Source organism: Stigmatopora argus, chromosome 18, assembly GCF_051989625.1.
Source record: "Stigmatopora argus isolate UIUO_Sarg chromosome 18, RoL_Sarg_1.0, whole genome shotgun sequence".
In the NCBI taxonomy this organism is placed as follows: domain Eukaryota; kingdom Metazoa; phylum Chordata; class Actinopteri; order Syngnathiformes; family Syngnathidae; genus Stigmatopora; species Stigmatopora argus.
Window position 1 is genome coordinate 14947037 of NC_135404.1, and position 18584 is coordinate 14965620.

At 38.8% G+C, this 18584-nt stretch overlaps 1 protein-coding gene across 1 annotated transcript in view; it reads left to right on the forward strand.

The window, feature by feature from the left end:
* LOC144093160 (extracellular serine/threonine protein kinase FAM20C-like) overlaps positions 1 to 18584 on the forward strand; it is a gene marked incomplete at its 3' end in the record, with an annotated part of 82892 nt that overhangs the window by 37196 nt on the left and 27112 nt on the right. The window contains exons 8-9 of the mRNA XM_077626478.1: positions 535 to 710; positions 4927 to 5005. Of these exons, the coding sequence (XP_077482604.1) occupies positions 535 to 710; positions 4927 to 5005 (255 nt within the window). The remainder of the gene's footprint in view (positions 1 to 534; positions 711 to 4926; positions 5006 to 18584) is intronic.

Here is an 18584-nt window from a genome sequence, read left to right on the forward strand (position 1 = left end):
TAGGGTCGGGTGCCTTGCTCAAGGGCACCTAGATGGGAGAATTGAACCGCAGACCCTTTCGGTCCCAGAACAACTTGTGCTACCGACTGCGCCAAGGCCGCATGTTATTGGTTGGCAGAAATACTGAAGCGTTAGCAGGTCCGCCTCAAAGTTCTGAGGTCGAGGGTTCGATCCCCAGTGGGTTCCGACCTCCCTGCGTGGAGTTTGCATGTCGTGTGGGTTTTCTCCGGGGACTGCGGTTTCCCTAACCCAAGGTGAACTGGTTGAACACTCTAAATTGCCACTAACTGTGTGTGATTAGATTTTTTTTGTTTCATTCTGATTTGCGATTGCCTGGCAACCAATTCCGGCTGTTTCTGGGATGGGCTCCAGCACCCCCGCGAGGATAAGCGGTAGCGAAAAAGAATGAATGATTTGTGGTCTTAAGTGGGGAAGCAAATGGACAGAGCCATAGAATGTCAAATTCAACCATACTGGAAGCACGTAATGACCTGTCGGGAAAATAACGGGCGCTTCTTTCCTCGTCTGGCGCAGGAACGCCGAAGGCAACCCGCAGGAATTGAGCCCGGCCGGAGAACTGACGGCCGACTCGTATCCAAACTGGCTGCGATTCCATATCGGGATTAATCGTTACGAGCTCTACTCCAGACACAATCCCGTCATCGACGCGCTGCTCAAGGATCTCGTCAACCAGAGGATCACCAGCGTGGGTGAGTCGTGGCGTGGCGTGCCGTGGCGTCTTTGTTACTCGCCGTCTTCTCATTGGTTCATGAAAAAGAAACTTGGTGCTGGCGGCATAAAATTATAACGAAAGAAATGAAAAGACCAAAACGGTGGAAGAGTGGTTAGCACATCGGCCTCGCAGGTTCCAGGGTGTGGAGTTTGCATGTTCGCCCCAGGCTTGCGTGGGTTTTATCCGGTTACCTCGCCCACCCCAAAAAAAATGCATGCTAGACAAATTGTATGCTAAATTGTCCTTATTTCTTCCTAATTGGTTGTTTGTCTCCATCTGCGATTGGCTGGCCACCACCACCAAATCAGGGTGTGCCCGTGGTTAGCTGGGATGTGCTCCAGCACCCTCCGCGATCCTAAGCGGTTCAGAAAATTAGCGAATGAGAGAAAGATAATTGTTATTTCTTGTTAGCCGCATGTCAAGAAAGATATCATATATGTCCTTATCTATTCCCGATTGGCTGTTTGTCTCCTTCTGCCCTGCGATTGGCCGGCCACCAAATCAGGGTGTTCCCATGGTTAGCTGGGATGTGCTCCAGCACCCTCCGCGACCCTAAGCGGTTCGGAAAATGAGCGATTGAGAGAAAGACGATTGTTATTTCTTGTTAGCCGCACATCAAGAAATATGTCATATATGTCCTTATCTATTCCTGATTGGCTGTTTGTGTCCGTCTGCCCTGCGATTGGCTGGCCACCAAATAAGGGTGTGGCTATGGTTAGCTGGGATGTGCTCCAGCACCCTCCGCGACCCTAAGCGGTTCATAAAATGAAGGAATGAGAGAAAGATAATTGTTGTTTCTTGTTAGCCGCACGTCAAGGAAGATGTCATCCTTCCTTATGTTTTTTTTTCTCCCCCTGTGTTTATTTTCTTTTCTTTCCCTGCTTGAATTGATTAGTAGCTATCACACGGCTATGATTTTATTGCCAGATGGGCCATGCGACATTCAAACGCTCTTCTCGGCACGCAAAGACAACAACGGCGAGATTGGCCTGAATATTTAACATGATTTTTTTTTCAATGAAATATTTAGAGAACAGAGTGCATCTTTATGTCACGCTTCCTTACCGTCACTTTTTAGCAATCAGACGTGATGTCATGGGTAAAATACGTAGATAACAGTATAGAATAGAACATACATAGTCTTGGTTTCGATATTTGATGAGGAACTGAAATTATTTTTAAAAATAATAGACTGAAGATGGTTAGATTAGATAACTTTATTCATACCTTGTTCGGGGAATTTCACTGTAGCAAGAGGGTGAGAATACAGACACAGAAAAATACATTTTAGATGTAAATAAATAGGTTGTAAATAAATAAATAAATATATAGGCATGTTGTACTGTACTGAATGAGTCCCGGTGGGGGGAAAAATTATATTTGGATGTTCTATTTTTCCATCCTAAATACCTTTTGGGGACAAAATTGGTCGAACAAATTTTGTGCTGCATAACTGATTTGCCCCCAAAATAGTTTTTGCTAATAACCCTTTAATAGGCCTTTAATTTTGAATAGCTTTCCTCAAATTGGGTGAAAAGAAATCATATTTAGATGTTTTATTTTTCCATCCTTAATACCTTTTGGGGTCAAAATTGGGTAAGCAAATTTTGTGCTGCATAATTGATTTGCCTCCAAATTAGTTTTTGCTAATAACCGCCTAAAAGTGCTTTAATTTTGAAAAGATTTCCTCAAATTGGGTGAAAATAAATCATATTGTGATGTTGTGTTTTTTCATCCTAAATACCTTTTTGGGACAAAATCGGGTGAGCAAATTTTGTGCTAAATAACTGATGTTTTTGCTAATAACCCTTTTAATTTTGAGTAGCGTTGCTTAAATCAGGGGGAAAAAATCAGATTGCCATGTATATACATTTTCTGGATAATATGCGGGTGACCCGAACTGGAGTCACATGCAAAAATATGAAATCCCCAGTTGCTTCTGTTCCTAAAATGGGAGGAGCAACAGCACACCAGTATATGACAGTAAACTTGACGCACAGACATTAGGAAGACACTGAAACACCCGCATAAATACAAAATCCACCCGCATTTCAGTATCTGCAGAGCACGACTACACTTTGACCTCCAGTCAAATGTCGATGGACAAAAAATGGCGCTTTCCAGATAGCCGAACGCCGACAATCGTGAAATCAGACACCTGACGTCCCGTTTTTTTTCGGGATTGTCTTCCTGTTTGGCTCAGTCCACTTCCCAAATTCCAAGAGCGCTCCTTGCCTCGGGGTCGCTAAAAACTCTTCGATTCTGTCTCGAAGAAAAGTTTCTCCCAATTTACCTGCCATTTTTTTGTCGTCGCTAGATTTCACCAAGCATTTTCTTCTTTCTCAGCCCCAATTTGGGATTTGGCGTTGCGTGATTTGCCCCGCCCTCTTGCTTTCCAACTCTCTGGCTGGCTGGATTGAGGAAGGCACGCACACACACACACACACATGCTTTCCACTTAAATATATGGTGACTCAGTAATTATAGAGCCGTGACACAAGCTCGGGGCAAAACAGCAACACAAGCCAAGAGCAGCATGTTATTATCTCAACTTAAGGATAGCATGGCTTGCGTTGCGTGTATTATGTATACAAGCCAACAAGTTCTTTTTTGTCAGCGACCATGGCGGAAAGTCTGCAAACCTTCTCGTATTGGCTGATTTTTAAAGAGTATGAAAACTGGATTGAGGTTTTTTTTAAAAGACTGACCTAAAATATTTTTTTTCTGGACCCACTTGAGAACCAATCACAATGTTTTAATTCGGGTGTGGCGAATAAGTTAGATACAGAAAGCCAAAATTGGAAACTGCGAAAGTCAAAGTCATTTTTTTTATATCAGAAGCAGCATAAAAAAATGTAATTTTATTTTTTTGAACCGGTTTATCCTCACTAGGGTCGTGGGGGGTGCTGGAGCCTGATTTGGTGGCCAGCCAATCGCAGGGCACCGGGAGACAAACAACCAATCATAGCTAGGGGCAATTCTGGGAGTCCAATCAGCCTACCGTGCATGTTTTTTTGAAAGTGGGAGGAAATCGGAGTACCCGGAGAAAACCCACGCAGGCCCGGGAGATTAAAAAAAAAAATTTCAAGCTGCCAAATTATTTTTAAATCTAATGTATTTTTTAATGGGCCCTGATTATTTGGAGTGTATTTTAAGAGAGGTCTTTACGATTGGTCGATGGTTGCCAGGCGTCCCAGTCAAAATGACCATTGCTGTCAATGGCAGCCAATGAGTCATTCAAAAATCACATTTTTATGAACTTCCCCCCAAAAAATTAATTATAAAAAAATTTCCCCCATAACAAAAAATCTGCGATGTCGTGAAGCCGCGATATTTGAGGGATTACTGTACTTGCATGACAATAAATGCATTCAATTCAAAGAACAAAATAATAATTTTAAAAAATACACATGATATAGATATTAACTTTTACACTAGTGAAATAAATTTGGGCAGAAAACAGAAAATATCCAACGGAAAAGTCACAATTAGAAACTGGCTTTAGAAATGACTTTTTCGTTGGATATTTTCTGTTTTCTGCTCAAATTTATTTCACTAGTGTAAAAGTTAATATCTATATTGTGTATTTTTATTATTATTATGTTCTTTGAATTGAATGTGTTTATTGTCATTATACAAGTACAGTAATCCCTCAAATATCGCGAATTCACGACATTGCAGATTTTTTTTTCTGGGGGAATTTTTTTTGTCATTAAAATTTTTGGGGAAGTTCATAAAAATGTGAAAGTTCGACTGGAGGCATTTTTTGACATGAACATGCTTTACTTCTGCTTTGTGAATGAGTGAATTGCGAACGTAAATGAATGAAACATCAGGCAGGCCTAATGCAGAGGTATTCTTATCCTACTTAATAGGTTTAGTATGCCTTGTTTCATTTTTTGCAGCTTTAAGCTTTTTAGCAAACGCTTTGGATGATGATATGCGGCTTAACGGAGTTAACGCAGTCCAATTCTCCTCACCTGTTTTGGCAAAATAATATAAAAACATGAGATTCCATTGAAATCCTTCATTGAAGCACCATTAAAGGATAATGAGAGACGTTTCGCGACTGTCACTTCAAATTTGGGGATGTTCTAACAAGCTAAATAGAGAAAAATGAACTCGTTTGACATGATATGAACAGGTTATTGATTGTTGTTTTGTTTGTTTTTTGGTTTGTTTTGCTACAACAGCGATGAAATCCGGAGGCACGCAGCTCAAGCTCATCATGACCTTTCAGAACTACGGACAGGCTCTCTTCAAGCCCATGAAGTAGGAAAATTCTATTTTTTTATTGCTATTGATTAGATTTGTTGGTGTTTCAAAAAGCGTTTTATAGCCCATGGTCGATGTTTTTTGCGCCACTTTTTACAGTGAATATTGTTGCCATTGTTTCTTTCAAAGTAGACAGCTGTTATTACATTTTTTTACAGAAACCACATTTTTGCAATCACTAAATATTATGTTAGGAATTACCATTTAATTAAAAAAAAGAGAACCTATTGCCAATAAGTGTGAATGTGAAAGGCCATTTTTATGCTAAAATGTCGCAATGACAAAAATATCATTGAATATTGCTCGCACAAGAATCTTAAATTCAGGTTTTTACTTTTTTTTTTTTTTTTTTACAGAAAACCATAAATTTGTCATATTTTTTTGCCATCACTAATTATTGTGTTCGGTGTTACCATTTAATTTTAAAAAAAGAGAACCTATATCCAATAAGTGTGAATTTGAAATGCAATTTTTATGCTATGTCGGAATGCCAAAAATATCATTGAATATTGCTCGCACAAGAATCTTAAATTCACAGGTTTTTACATTATTATTTTTTTTTTTACAGAAATCCATAAATATTTTTGCCATCACTAATAATTATGTTCGGTGTTACCAGTTAAAAAGAAAAGCCATTTGAACCAAAAATTGTGAATGCGAAATGCCATTTTTATGCCGATATTTTACGCAAAAGCAATGACCAAAATATGATTGGACTCGGCCCGCACAAAAAGCTTAAATTTAAAAATTTACCCTAATAAAGACAAACTTCCCCCCAAAATAACGCAGCTTCCCAATAAGCCAGCATCCAAACCCATTTAAAACCTTGCTGTCATTACTGAAAACCGCCATTTTGGATCCATACACTTAATACTTGCTCGCATTCAGGCATTTTTATCTCAAAACCGCCATCTTGGATCCATAGCAAGCATTCCATACACTTAATACTTGCTCGCATTCAGGCATTTTTGGCCTATTTTGCTGTCATATCAAAAAAAGAAAAAAAGCTCGCTTCCGTTCGCCTGCTCACTTTAAGTACGCGATTCTATAAAAATTCCCAGACGAAGCAGAATTAAGATGATGAACATGTTGGCTAAAAAAGAGAGTCGTTTTCTCTCCGCACGCCTTATAAAGAGCTTCTCGCACGCCGCCGCGATTGGCTCGGATGGACTCGTAAAGTCAATGAAACGGCCGCTGAAAGAAATGATCTCGCAATCTGCCCGTGATGGACAATTTAACAGCTGCTTTTTAGCACTAATACCATATAATAAGTGGACTTATTGGCTTAGCGCCCAGCCGGAGTTGAAAGCCCAGCACTAGCCTCGTTGCTCATAACGCTAATCGTGCCTTATTTGCTGGGGTTTCACATTTTTATTTATCGTGGATTAATCGGCATTCTCGATTAGTTCATCGGTGCTTTTGCTTTGGGGAAATGTGGGGATGAAATGAATATTTTATTTGCGAGAGTTGTCTTGATGACCTTATTTTTCGCACCCGAGTTCGAGTCCGAGTGATCTGATGTATTTATTTATTTTAAGAATCTGCGCATCCATCGGTCATGAATTTATTACAAAATGTAACAATGAGTATGTGTATATATACATATATATATATATATATATATATATATATATATATATATATATATATATATATATATGTCCGATATGTTAAAAAAATTAAAAAACACGATGTTTTTCCGACCGATTCCAAAATTGCGTAGTAACGAAGATACTTTTTGGACGATATCCTTGTACTAGTTTTATTTTGTTGCCTTTTACATATTTGAAAAAAAATGATAAAACACGATCTTTTTGCACCCGATTCCAAATTTCTAAAAATTTGCCTAGTAAAAAAGATACTTTTTTGACGATATCCTTGTACTAGTTTTATTTTGTTGCTTTTTAGCCCTTGAATTAAAAAAAATAAAAAGTCAATCTTTTTCACCTAATTGCTATCTTCAAAAAATTACGTGATCAAATTGGGAACATCCCTAATTGGTATGCCCCACCCAGAATTAATTTGCCGAACTCCCGTTGAAACATTTTTTTAAAACTAGTTCTACAATGTCTTCTGTGTCTTTGTTTGCTACTGTCTTGCTACTGCAACCAAGAAATTTCCCGAATACGGGATAAAATAAAATTCTAATCTAATTTAATCTAAACGTTCAACGAGTTAAAACTTCAAAACTATCTACAAAAAATTAACAACAACATAAAAAACATCCTGAAAACTCAATTTTTCCCGATTCCAGTCTTCAAAAAAATTGGGTCCGATAACCTAAACAGTCGGGGACGTCCTTATTGTTAACTTTTCTGCCAAATTGCACTTGCGCAACCCAATGATTTAAATTATTGAGATAAATAAAGCACACACACAAACATCGGAAAGTTTGAAGAATTCACTTTGTCGCAATTAGCCGATAAGGCGTCCCGGGAGAAGTCATCTTTGTTCCTAATCCCTGCTCAATTTAAGGGATTTAAACGTCACCCGTCTATTGTTATGATGATTGTAATTTAATTGCGGGTTAATGGCATCCCAAAAAATGGCCTGATGTTTGGCTAGAGGGATCTTAAGCTTGCGCTCGATAGCATGCGGCGGCTATTTTCAGACCCTTGGAATTACCGCCGCGGTCGTGTGGCACTTAAACGGGTGCGGTGCAAAAAAAAAAAAAATAGAAATCATACTTGACGGGGCTGGGAGATGAGAAAGGTGCGAGGTGAGAGGATTCCTCGGGAAGGCGGCGGAGAGTCCAAATCCGGGGGATTATTGCTTTGCGGTGCCTGGAATTTGAACCCGAAGAGAAGCCGCAAATGCAAACCAAAGGCTCCACTCGAGTAGAAGTGCGAAAAAAAAGAAGGACTGAGTCAGCTCTATTCGGAGATCAGAGTTCGCACAAATTGGACATGGACGAAACTGCAAGGTGACAAAGACCAAATAATGCAAGACAATGCGGACGAGACGGTCATTTATTTCAAAAGAGAGGAAAGATAAACAGATAAAACGCTAAATGAAATGTATTTTGACGTCTATGAATGAAATGCAAGAAAAAAATAAACCGTATCTTGTATAAAACGTGAAAAAACTCACTTGCTCAGGGCGCCGCCATCTTCCTGGTTGTACTGATCACGTGACGTCCTTTTTGAATTCAATTTCCTTATGATATTAGCCCACATAATGTGAAATCCAGCAATCGATTTGTACAGTATCTCAGAAATACCACGGGTGATGATTTTTCTAAAGATTTTCCCTTCAAAGTAACACATCCCTATTAAAACCATGAATATGGAGGTGAAAATTGTGAATCAAGGGGCGGCTTATATGTGAGAAATTGTCAAATTCAACCATTTTAAGGGTAGGGCTTATACACGGAGGTGGCTTATATGTGAGAAATTGTCAAATTCAAATATTTTAAGGCAATTTTAAGGCTAGGGCTTATACACAGAAGTGGCTTATATGTGAGAAATTGTTAAACTCAACCATTTTAAGGCAATTTTAAGGCTAGGGCTTATACGCGAGAAATTGTCAAATTCAAATATTTTAAGGCAATTTTAAGGCTAGGGCTTATACACAGAAGTGGCTTATATGCGATAAATTGTCAAATTCAACTATTTTAAGGCAATTTTAAGGGTAGGGCTTATACACAGAGGTGGCTTATATGCGAGGAATTGTCAAATTCAAATATTTTAAGGCAATTTTAAGGCTAGGGCTTATACACAGAGGTGGCTTATATGTGAGAAATTGTCAAACTCAACAATTTTAAGGCAATTTTAAGGGTATGGCTTATACACGGAGGTGGCATTTATGCGATAAAATATGGTATGTGTGATGGAGATGCTCTCATGTGGCGTACCCAAGATGCTTTGCATGTGCTTCCTTTGGCTTTTTGGAAGCGCAACTGAGCGCAGTTGAAAAACTCATTTTTAAAATTTGGAACCCAGTTTAGTTGGAGTTTATTCACTTCGTTCGTCATATTTATTGCAGACTGTTTTCAAAAGTTGTCCTATCCTATATTAAAAATATAAGCACATTTGAAATAATATCATTTCATTCTTGTTTTCCACATTTCTTTCAGCGTGTCAGGTTTTCAGCCCTCAGCTAACGCAGAGTTTAAATCTAGTGTAAATGCTGAGAATTGAGGTGTAGGCTGAACTTAAGCTTCCTCTGCGGGCCATATTTTGTGGTATTTTGATCATCTATTGTGGGCCGGAGTTTACCCGCATGCCCTAGTTTGTACACCCCCTGCCGTTGGGCTATTCAAGCGTCAACAATAAGTTTTCATGAAGCTTTTGTCCACCAGCTGGACTTTGTTTTGCTAGTCAATCTCGCACCTGTTTTTCTTTGGAAACGCAAATCTGTTGTCCAACAATTGTGTTTGTCTGAGCCGCTTGACGTTCGGCTATCCGAAAAACGCAAAGCGGCCAGACGGGAAGGAAGGAAGCGGCAATCCCAGGATTGCCAATCCCGCCTGGATTCGCTTGACTTGAATGAATGAATCGGGGCGATCCACGCTGATTCGGACTGCCATCCAAGTCTGGTCGGATTTGCGTACTCGCTATTTCCATCCCAAGCGTAGCAGCCGCCCGCCTCGCTCCCATTCGTCCTCGCTCGACGACATCTTTGATTCGCCGTGTCGCAGGAACAGAGGCATCGAACACGCTCGTCGGCCGGGAAGTCGACGAGGCGTGCAAATGGGGTTTGGGCCGTTCTATTGATCTGAGCGTTCATATCTGTGGAAAACAGCTCGCTCCAACAATGCGCTTGTTTTTTTTTTACCTTTGGAACGCTCATTTGGGAATCGCCACGTATGTTGACACTGGCTGTGTTTGCTTTGCGTTTTTTTTAACGGGGTGCTTTTCACTGGAATTAGTTTTATGTGGGTCCGGGTTGTTTGTTTGTTTGTTGGTTGGTTTCAGTCGGAGGACAAACAATAATCTACTCGAGTCATTTTGTGGGAGGGGAATTATTGGACTGGATTGGATAACTTTATTTATCCCGTATTCGGGACATTTCACTGTCACAGTAGCAAGAGGGTGAGAATACAGACACAGCAAAATACATTTTAGACATAAATAGGTAATAAATAAGTTATTAAATAAATAAATAAATATATAAAATAATAAATAAGCCTGTTGATGTAATATATATATATATATATATATATATATATATATATATATATATATATATATATATATATATATATATGTATATATGTATATATATATGTGTATATATATATATATATGTATGTGTGTATATATGTATGTGTATGTATATGTGTATATATATATGTATGTATATATGTATATATATATATGTATGTATATATGTATGTATGTGTATATATGTATGAATGTATGTATATATGTATATATGTATATATGTATGTATATATATATATATATGTATATATGTATGTGTATATATATATGTATGTGTGTGTATATATATATATATATATATATAAATATATATATATATATGTGTGTATATGTATGTGTATATGTATGTATATATTATATATACATGCATATATAAATATACGTATACATACATACACATGGATTAGGAAGGATTCATTTAATGTTGTTGTGAAAATAATCTTATTGGCAAAAAGAAAATGTCTGAAATAGGATTTTTTTTTAAAGTCAGTCCAGGCCAGTTTTTAGTGCATCGAGTGGTTGTTGTTTTTGTGACCTGTGTTTTTAGTCATGAGCTAAAAGTGGTACAATGTGGAAGTAGATGACTTTATATGGTTGAAATTAGGACTGTTTTTGGTGGAGGTCTGCTCTCTGGCTGATGAGGTCAGGAATGACTCCACCCCATGACACGGCGTCTGCGCCGTGGTTTTCCCACACAAGTGCCAACGTTTAGTAACCCGTCTAATGACATTTTATATTTTGCAAATTTTCCCAAGACATGATGTTTTTGAGGGACACCGCCTCAAACTCTAAAAACATATTTTGCAGTGACCAATCTTAATTAAGAGTGCTTTTCTTGTTTACTATAAGGTCTATAACCAGTTGGGTCTCAAACAACCCATCAATCTTTACCCTAAATACAACCTTTGAACGCTTGAAAGAGCATTTCCAAACTTTTGGAGCTGGCGCAACCATCAAGCTACTCTTTGTAAATGTTCTTACGTAATAGCCATTTATCTGCAGCACTGGTTGCCAGAAGCGAACGTGTGTTTTTTTTTACTGGAAAAGTAGCATAGCTGTCAACCTTTTAAGTTTTTCCTGTATTTTATACATTTTTTTTGAATCATTTCGAATTGTGCACGCCCTATAACAACTTTTAAATACGTTTTTTGATCTCGTTTCACCAATTTTCGCTCTAATCCGGATCGTCTCGGTCACCGCTAGCAGACGAAAACGTAATCGTCAACTGCTTATACAGTGGTACCTCGACCTACGATCAGCTCTACCTACGACATGCTCGAGGTACGATGAAAATTTAGATCGAATAATTCGCCCTAGATACGATCAAAACTTCGAGATGCGACCAAGCCAGGTGGCCATGACATGAGAGACTGTATATCATTGTAGCACACTGTCTTTTTTTGCCGCATCTTTCGTGTATAACAGATATCTACGAGCACTGAACGATTTATTCAGACGAGTTTCGACCAGGAAACGCACAACGCGCATGCACGGGCAAAAAGAGGGCTTTCTGGGTAATGAAGTATACTCGTGCACACAACACCGATAGCCAATGGCACCCTTTCTCAGAATAAAACTTCATTACCCACAATCAATACGTGGGTAGGCTGTTATTCCTTCCTTAGCCTGTTAGCTCCCGCGATCGCTCATTCAAGACTACTTCTCGTTGGCAAGTGGTCGTGCGTTATCGTATTGTGAGGACATTTGTGTGTATCATTTTGGGAATATTTTGAAGGGAATGTAACAGCAAACAGCCCATCGATAGCGAACGTGAGGGTGGAGGCGTGGCAAACAGCTAACCCGCCCAGAACGAAGGTAAAAAATAAATAAAACATAATTAGAATTCAGTTTTGTGTAAAGTTACATTAATCGTATGTTTGAGTGTGTCTGTACATATTCACCCAAGTTCATTTAAATTAGTTTGTTCGTTTGAGTGCATTGTTGCCGTGGATAAAGTCCCCCGAACCCCGAATCCAGATAGAAATAATCTGCATTTCACTCTCCCACAATCTTTTCCAAATGATCGTCTTTGTGAAACTTGTCGAATTTTCTGTTTCGATTTTTCTCAGAACATGAAGAGTGATTATCACCGTTAAAAACCAAGAGATCGAAAAATAGCGTGCATTGTGCTCGAAATTGGACTTGTAAAACTGACTTGAAGGATTTTAGATTTTTTTCAGGTCTTTCTCTCGGCATCGTTATGGCTTTGTGCCGATGTTATTTCAGGAGAAATGATTGATATATTTACAGCGGGGATAGTGTGGGAGCTCACAAAGCCCATTAGACGATGAGTGCGGATGATTGACGAAAGGAGGCGGGGGGACGATCGATGATTGACGTAATGATGGTCTTTAGCTTCTTCCTGCTCCCACTTAATTGTACGCCGTGCCAATCAGACGGCCGGCTCGGTCTCATCCGAATCAATGGGAGCGTTCTCGCCGGGCTCGTCGGTTGGACCTCCCCCTTGGACGGATCCATAATTGTGCCGGATCGGGGACCGTGAGTCATTGTTGGCGGGGGATGCGTCACGGCGGCTCGTCGGGGTCGATAATCTATTGACAAACGTGTAAAGAATAGCTTGGAAAAAAAACGGAATTTTACTTTTTGAGCTTTTAAGCAGGCTATAAGGGCTTTTGGAACAATTACTTTTATTGCTACCTCTTCTGTATAATAGGTACTTGGACTTGGAATTTTTTGTGACGTACCAGTACACGTAAAAGAGGTACCGTAATACTATACATCGCAAATGTTCGTTGAATACTAACGGCGTTTTTGCAGGAATGAAATTCCCATTAATTGGTCCTTCATCGCTATAAAACTTCTCGCATTAGTGAAAATCATTTAAAAACACAAAAGACAACAGTAGCTGATCGTGCGCTATATAATAATGATGATAATAATAATAATGATAATAATAAAATGAATAATGGTAAACTCTTGACAAACATATAAAAAATAGCTTGAAAAAACGTTTTAAACACGCTATGAGGTCTTTTTTAACAATTTATTTTATTTCTACCTTTTCTGTATAATAACTACTTTGACTTTGAATTTATTGTGACGTACCAGTACACGTAAAAGAGCTACCGTAGTACTACGTCTATTGAATACTAACGCCGATTTTGCAGGAACGAAACTCCCACAAATTTATCCTTCACTGCTATAATACTTCTCGCATTAGTGAATATGATTTAAAAAAACATACGAGACAAGAGTGGCTGACCGCGTTTTATAAATTCCCCCAAGAAGCTTATAGAGTCGAAGTCGTCTACAGCCCGCCCGTAAACAAGTCTGTGGTAATAATCTGTTAATGTCTCGATGGCTCAACGCCATCTACAGTAATCTGCGGCCATAATGATTCATGTAGATAACCGGAAATCGGAAATGTTTGGCCCACGTTGACGCTTTAGAAGCTCAATCGTTAAGTGTCAAGCAGGTCTACTTAGTTTTACACTCTGTAAACCAAACACAGGAAAAAAAATATTCATTCATTTTCTTACCCGCTTACCCTCACAAGGGTCGCGGGAGGTGCCGGAGTCTTTCTCAGCTAACTACGGGTTCCAGGTTGGGCGGGTCAAAGGACAACCAATCATAGCTAAGGGTAATTTAGCGCGTTCAACCACCCTGCTCTGCATTTTTGTGGGATTTGGGAGGGAACTGGGGTACCCGGAGAAAACCCACGCAAGCCTGGGCAGAACATTGAAAGCTTTTATTGTCATTATCCAAATATAATGAAATTTAAAGTGCACAATTAACAACGACAAACAAACAATTAAATAACAATACATTTAAAAAAATTAAAAAATAATCGGCAATAAATAAGTACTCGACATAATAATTGGCCATAACTTTAAATCTTATTATACTTGTATAATGACAATAAAAACAATCAATTTAATAACATAAAATGCACATGCCACACAATGAGGACCAACCTGGGATCGAACCATCGACCCCAGAACTGCAAGCCCGACAACCAAAACCACTCACCCGACTGAAATATTACTATAATTTAAATTCTTTACCTATTTTGAACACACTTTTCATACAGTTCATTAGTGTAGTTGAAAATATGCAAGATGCATACATACACACACATAAATATTTATTATGTGTGGAGCAGGAATGCCTTGACGATATTATCGCTCAAATGCCCCCTACAGGTAATTGTTATCAGCGTTAATTCTTCCGTTAAATGAGCGATAAGACGGCAAAAACGACAAACCCACCCCCTATGTACATATCAAAGCCTCGGCGAGATTCTTTCAATTCGTAAATCGGGAACGCGTTTTTTGATCGTGTAGTTAAAACCCATCATTTCTAGGAAAACCCATTTTTTAAAAATATTCTTATTCAGTTAGTACGACTTAAGCAAAGTCATTACTATTATTTAAATGTGAGAATTGGATTTTTGATTGCCAATAGAAAATGGAAGAAAGCAATAATCCATAAATAGTTTTGGCGAAAGAAAGCAGCAGAAACGTCCGATACAATTCGATTCCCACTCAAAATGATTCGGATCGTTTAAAAAACGACGCACGATTTCCCATCACGTGTTCAAACGTCGGTCTTTTCACTCCGTAAGCGTTTTCAATTACCTAAAAGCCGCCCCAAATCGTCTTCTTCAATCTACAGCTCACGAGGGAATATCGTCCATTCATCTTAATTACAGGCGCTCCCAAAATTCATTTCATCTTGTGCGTTTGCGTGGGAAGAGTTAGCTTTTCCAACATCTGTCTACTTGTCTCTTGGCTTTGGGAGAGCTGTCAATCAAGGCGGCTTTTCCACTTAAGCGCTGGTTGCGCTCGCAGAATCGGCCATTTCTCTTTTGTCCTCCTGGATTTAATCCTGCAATGGAAGTCGTGTTATTTGTGTGGTCCGTTCAATTGAATAGATGCCGCACCGATGCCAAATGGGATCGTCGGCGGGTTCCCTCGAAGAAATGGTGGTGTCATAAATGTGGACGTCTCCTCTAAGGGGAAATACAGTGGTAACTCGAGATACGAACTTAATTCGTTCCGGGACTGAGCTCGTATGTTGATTTACTCGTAACTCAAATGAACGTTTCCCATAGGAAAGAACTAAAAACTAATTAATTTGTTCCAACCATCTGAAAAAAACACCAGAAACAGGATATTGGATTGGAAAAACATTTTTATTTGTTCTAATTTGCCATCTATTAACAAAGTAACAAATAACTAGTGGTTTAATAGTACTAAAATGGGTTTAATAGTATTAAAATTAGACGGAGAGACTTTTTGCAAGGCAACGCGCTTGTAACATAACATAAACAAATTTAAATGAACTTGGATTACGATTCAGACACACTCAAAAATAAATTTCATCTAACTTTACACTTAACTAAATTCAAATTTTGTTTTAAATTTTGATACCTTTCTTGGCTCTATTGGCCCCGCCTCCACCCTGACATTCAGATGCAACCTATCCAGGGTTGTTTGCTTTTGTCTTCCCTTCAAAATATTCCCAAATTGATGCACACAAATGTACACTTATACTAACTAAAAATATTTATTAAACATAAACTTGTCACAGTCACGATACCCCGAGACCCATACTCCGCGAACCTACCGATAAATCTCGTTTCGACCTCAAAACTTTGCGCGACAACTTTGGGCCGGACCATTTTAGATATAATATTTAGATTTTTTTTAATAAATGGATTAAAAGAACTGGATTAAAAGCCCTGAATATTCAGTTTTTTATAGATCTAAAATAATGTTTATTTTAGATTTTTATATATATATATTTAGATTTTACAAAACGATTTTTGAACTAAAAACACAGAAAAAAATGGACTAAAAAATTACAATGATTGATTTAAAAGGGGGAAAATCAGGAAATGTAATATACATCTATACTCTTCATTTTAATTTGATCCTAAAACAGAAAGTCGCCACTCATGATTGACTTTCCCGGGCCACACAAAATGATGCGGCGGGCCAGATTCGGCCCCCGGGCCACCACTTTAACACATGTGCTTTACGCCATCTAAGAGCATATTGAAGAACAGCCACCGCTTATAACAAAATACCGTATCTTTTATCCAATATCACAGGGCCACGCTGCCTCGGCTTTACACAAGTATACCGCGTTTTATAGCGGGGTGCCGTGTACTGAGCTCCAAGGTTTACGCTGTGATCTTCGTTCTTTTGTCGGCTCCCTTTTTTAGACGTTGCTGTTCGTGACAGGAAAAGTAGCTTTTGTGAGGGGGGTCATTAGCCAGGAGCCCGTTCGGTCTTGGCGGCGAACAGCCGTGATTGTCAACTTTAATTGGATATCTTTAAGCGCTTTTTTTGGGAGGGTCTTAACACATCTAGCCTCACCTCTTAGCATCTGGACACTCGGCCTAACTCGACTCTCCCCGAAGTGTCAACAGCATCTGTTCGGCACCACCGCGGACTCGATTGAAGTAGAGCGCTCTATTTGGGTCGGCTTCTTCTTCCCGCGGAAAGAATAAAGGTTGCGCAGACAAAACAAGTGATGCAACGGTGCTTCAGATGAGGACATTTTCAAAGGCCACCCACGACACGAGTCTGGACTTGAATGGCCGGCTTACATCACAAATCGCATGAGAGCACGGCGATGTTATTTTCTGTCTCCATTTTGATTCTTTGAGAGAGCCCACGTTCCGTCAAACTTGAAGTCGTCTCTTCTATCGTCATGTCGCAATTTTTTTTTAACCTAGGCTTAACAACAGACTGCATTTTCCGGATTATAAGTCACACTTTTTTCATTGTTTGCACACGGCTGATAGCCAAATACGACTTTAGTCTATGAAGTTGTTTTTTTTGGGTATAGTTTTCAGAAAAAAAACACTATTTATCCCACGTGTGTCAAAGTGGCGGCCCGGGGGCCAAATCTGGCCTGCCACATCATTTTGTGTGGCCCGGGAAAGTAAATCATGAGTAGCGACTTTCTGTTTTAGGAACAAATTAAAATGAAGAGTATAGATGTATATTGAATTTCCTGATTTTCCCCCTTTTAAATCAATAATTGTCATTTTTTAATCCATTTTTTCTGTGTTTTTAGTTCAAAAATCATTTTGTAAAATCTAAAAATATATTTAAAAAGCTCAAATAAACATTGTTTTAGATCTATAAAAAACTGAATATTCAGGGCTTTTAATCCACTCCATTTAATCCATTTATAAAAAATATTATATCTAAAATGGTCCGGCCCACGTGAAATCAAGTTGACGTTAAACCGGCCCCCGAACCAACCTGAGTCTGACACCCTTGATTTAGCCTGTTGTTACTATTGTATTTTCTTTGTTCTTGGTATTTTATTAAATAGAAAAAAGTCCTCCTGAAAATGTGACCATCCATATAATGTCACATAGATCGATCCTTTCTTATTATTATTGATTTTTCAAAGAAAACATTGCAAGTTCTTGTGCATCCAGTAAACGTGGTTATGAATAAAAATGTGACATTGTATAAATAAATAGATATATCGCGATACTTTGTATCCCAGTAAGTTATCCATACGTTTCTGCTAAGAAACGCTATTTCCGTTCAATTTATTTAATAAAATGGCAGTACATATTAATGACCAAATACATATTTACGTTAATGAACATATAGATAACTCATTTATTTAACTAATTGGCTGGCCTTGACGTTGATACCTGTTCAATCCGGTTTAAGTGCGGGGTGGAACCAACAAGTCACTACTAGAATTGTGTCTATGTCCACTCATTGTCTACTATTGGTCGAATGTTGACTCGTATTTGTAACTTTTCCCAAAAATCAGCAATGGCATACTTTGCTTTTGCAACTGTATAATTCCTTTCCCCGTGACCGACAGGGACAATTTTGCATTTTAACTAGCACGGCTATAAAATGCAATCTAAAAATGTCCACATAAAAAAAATAAAATAAAAAAAATGCAGAGTTTATAGTCTTCCTATATAGCAACCCTGCGGTCTGTCTGCTCATTAATGTCATCGGATAAAGAAAAGATCAAGAAAAGACCATATGTTGAGGCTCACCAAAGGATTATGATTTGTTGTTGGCAAAAAAGAGGAAAAAGTCACTTTAGCATTGTTCGGCCTGCGGTGGAAAAAGCCGCTTGGCAAAGTGGCGCGGATTAAGCGGGCGGCAAGTTGGGGCATTCTCTTTTTCCCCGCGACGTGATGCCGGTTAACTCGGCGTGCGGGATCATATTTGTCCGCTCTGCGCCGCTTATACAAATATGAGCTTTGGAGTCTAAATGCAAAAAAAAACGCAAAAAAAATAGGCAAGAGTTGAGGGCATTCACCTTTGAGTCGACGACCTTTTTTTTTTGCTGTTTTGGGGATTTTGTCCAGTTGGACAGATAACCGCGATCATTGGCCGCTAAGTATAGATTTGTAGCATTTGCTCGTTTCGTTCCCAAGACTCAGACGTTTA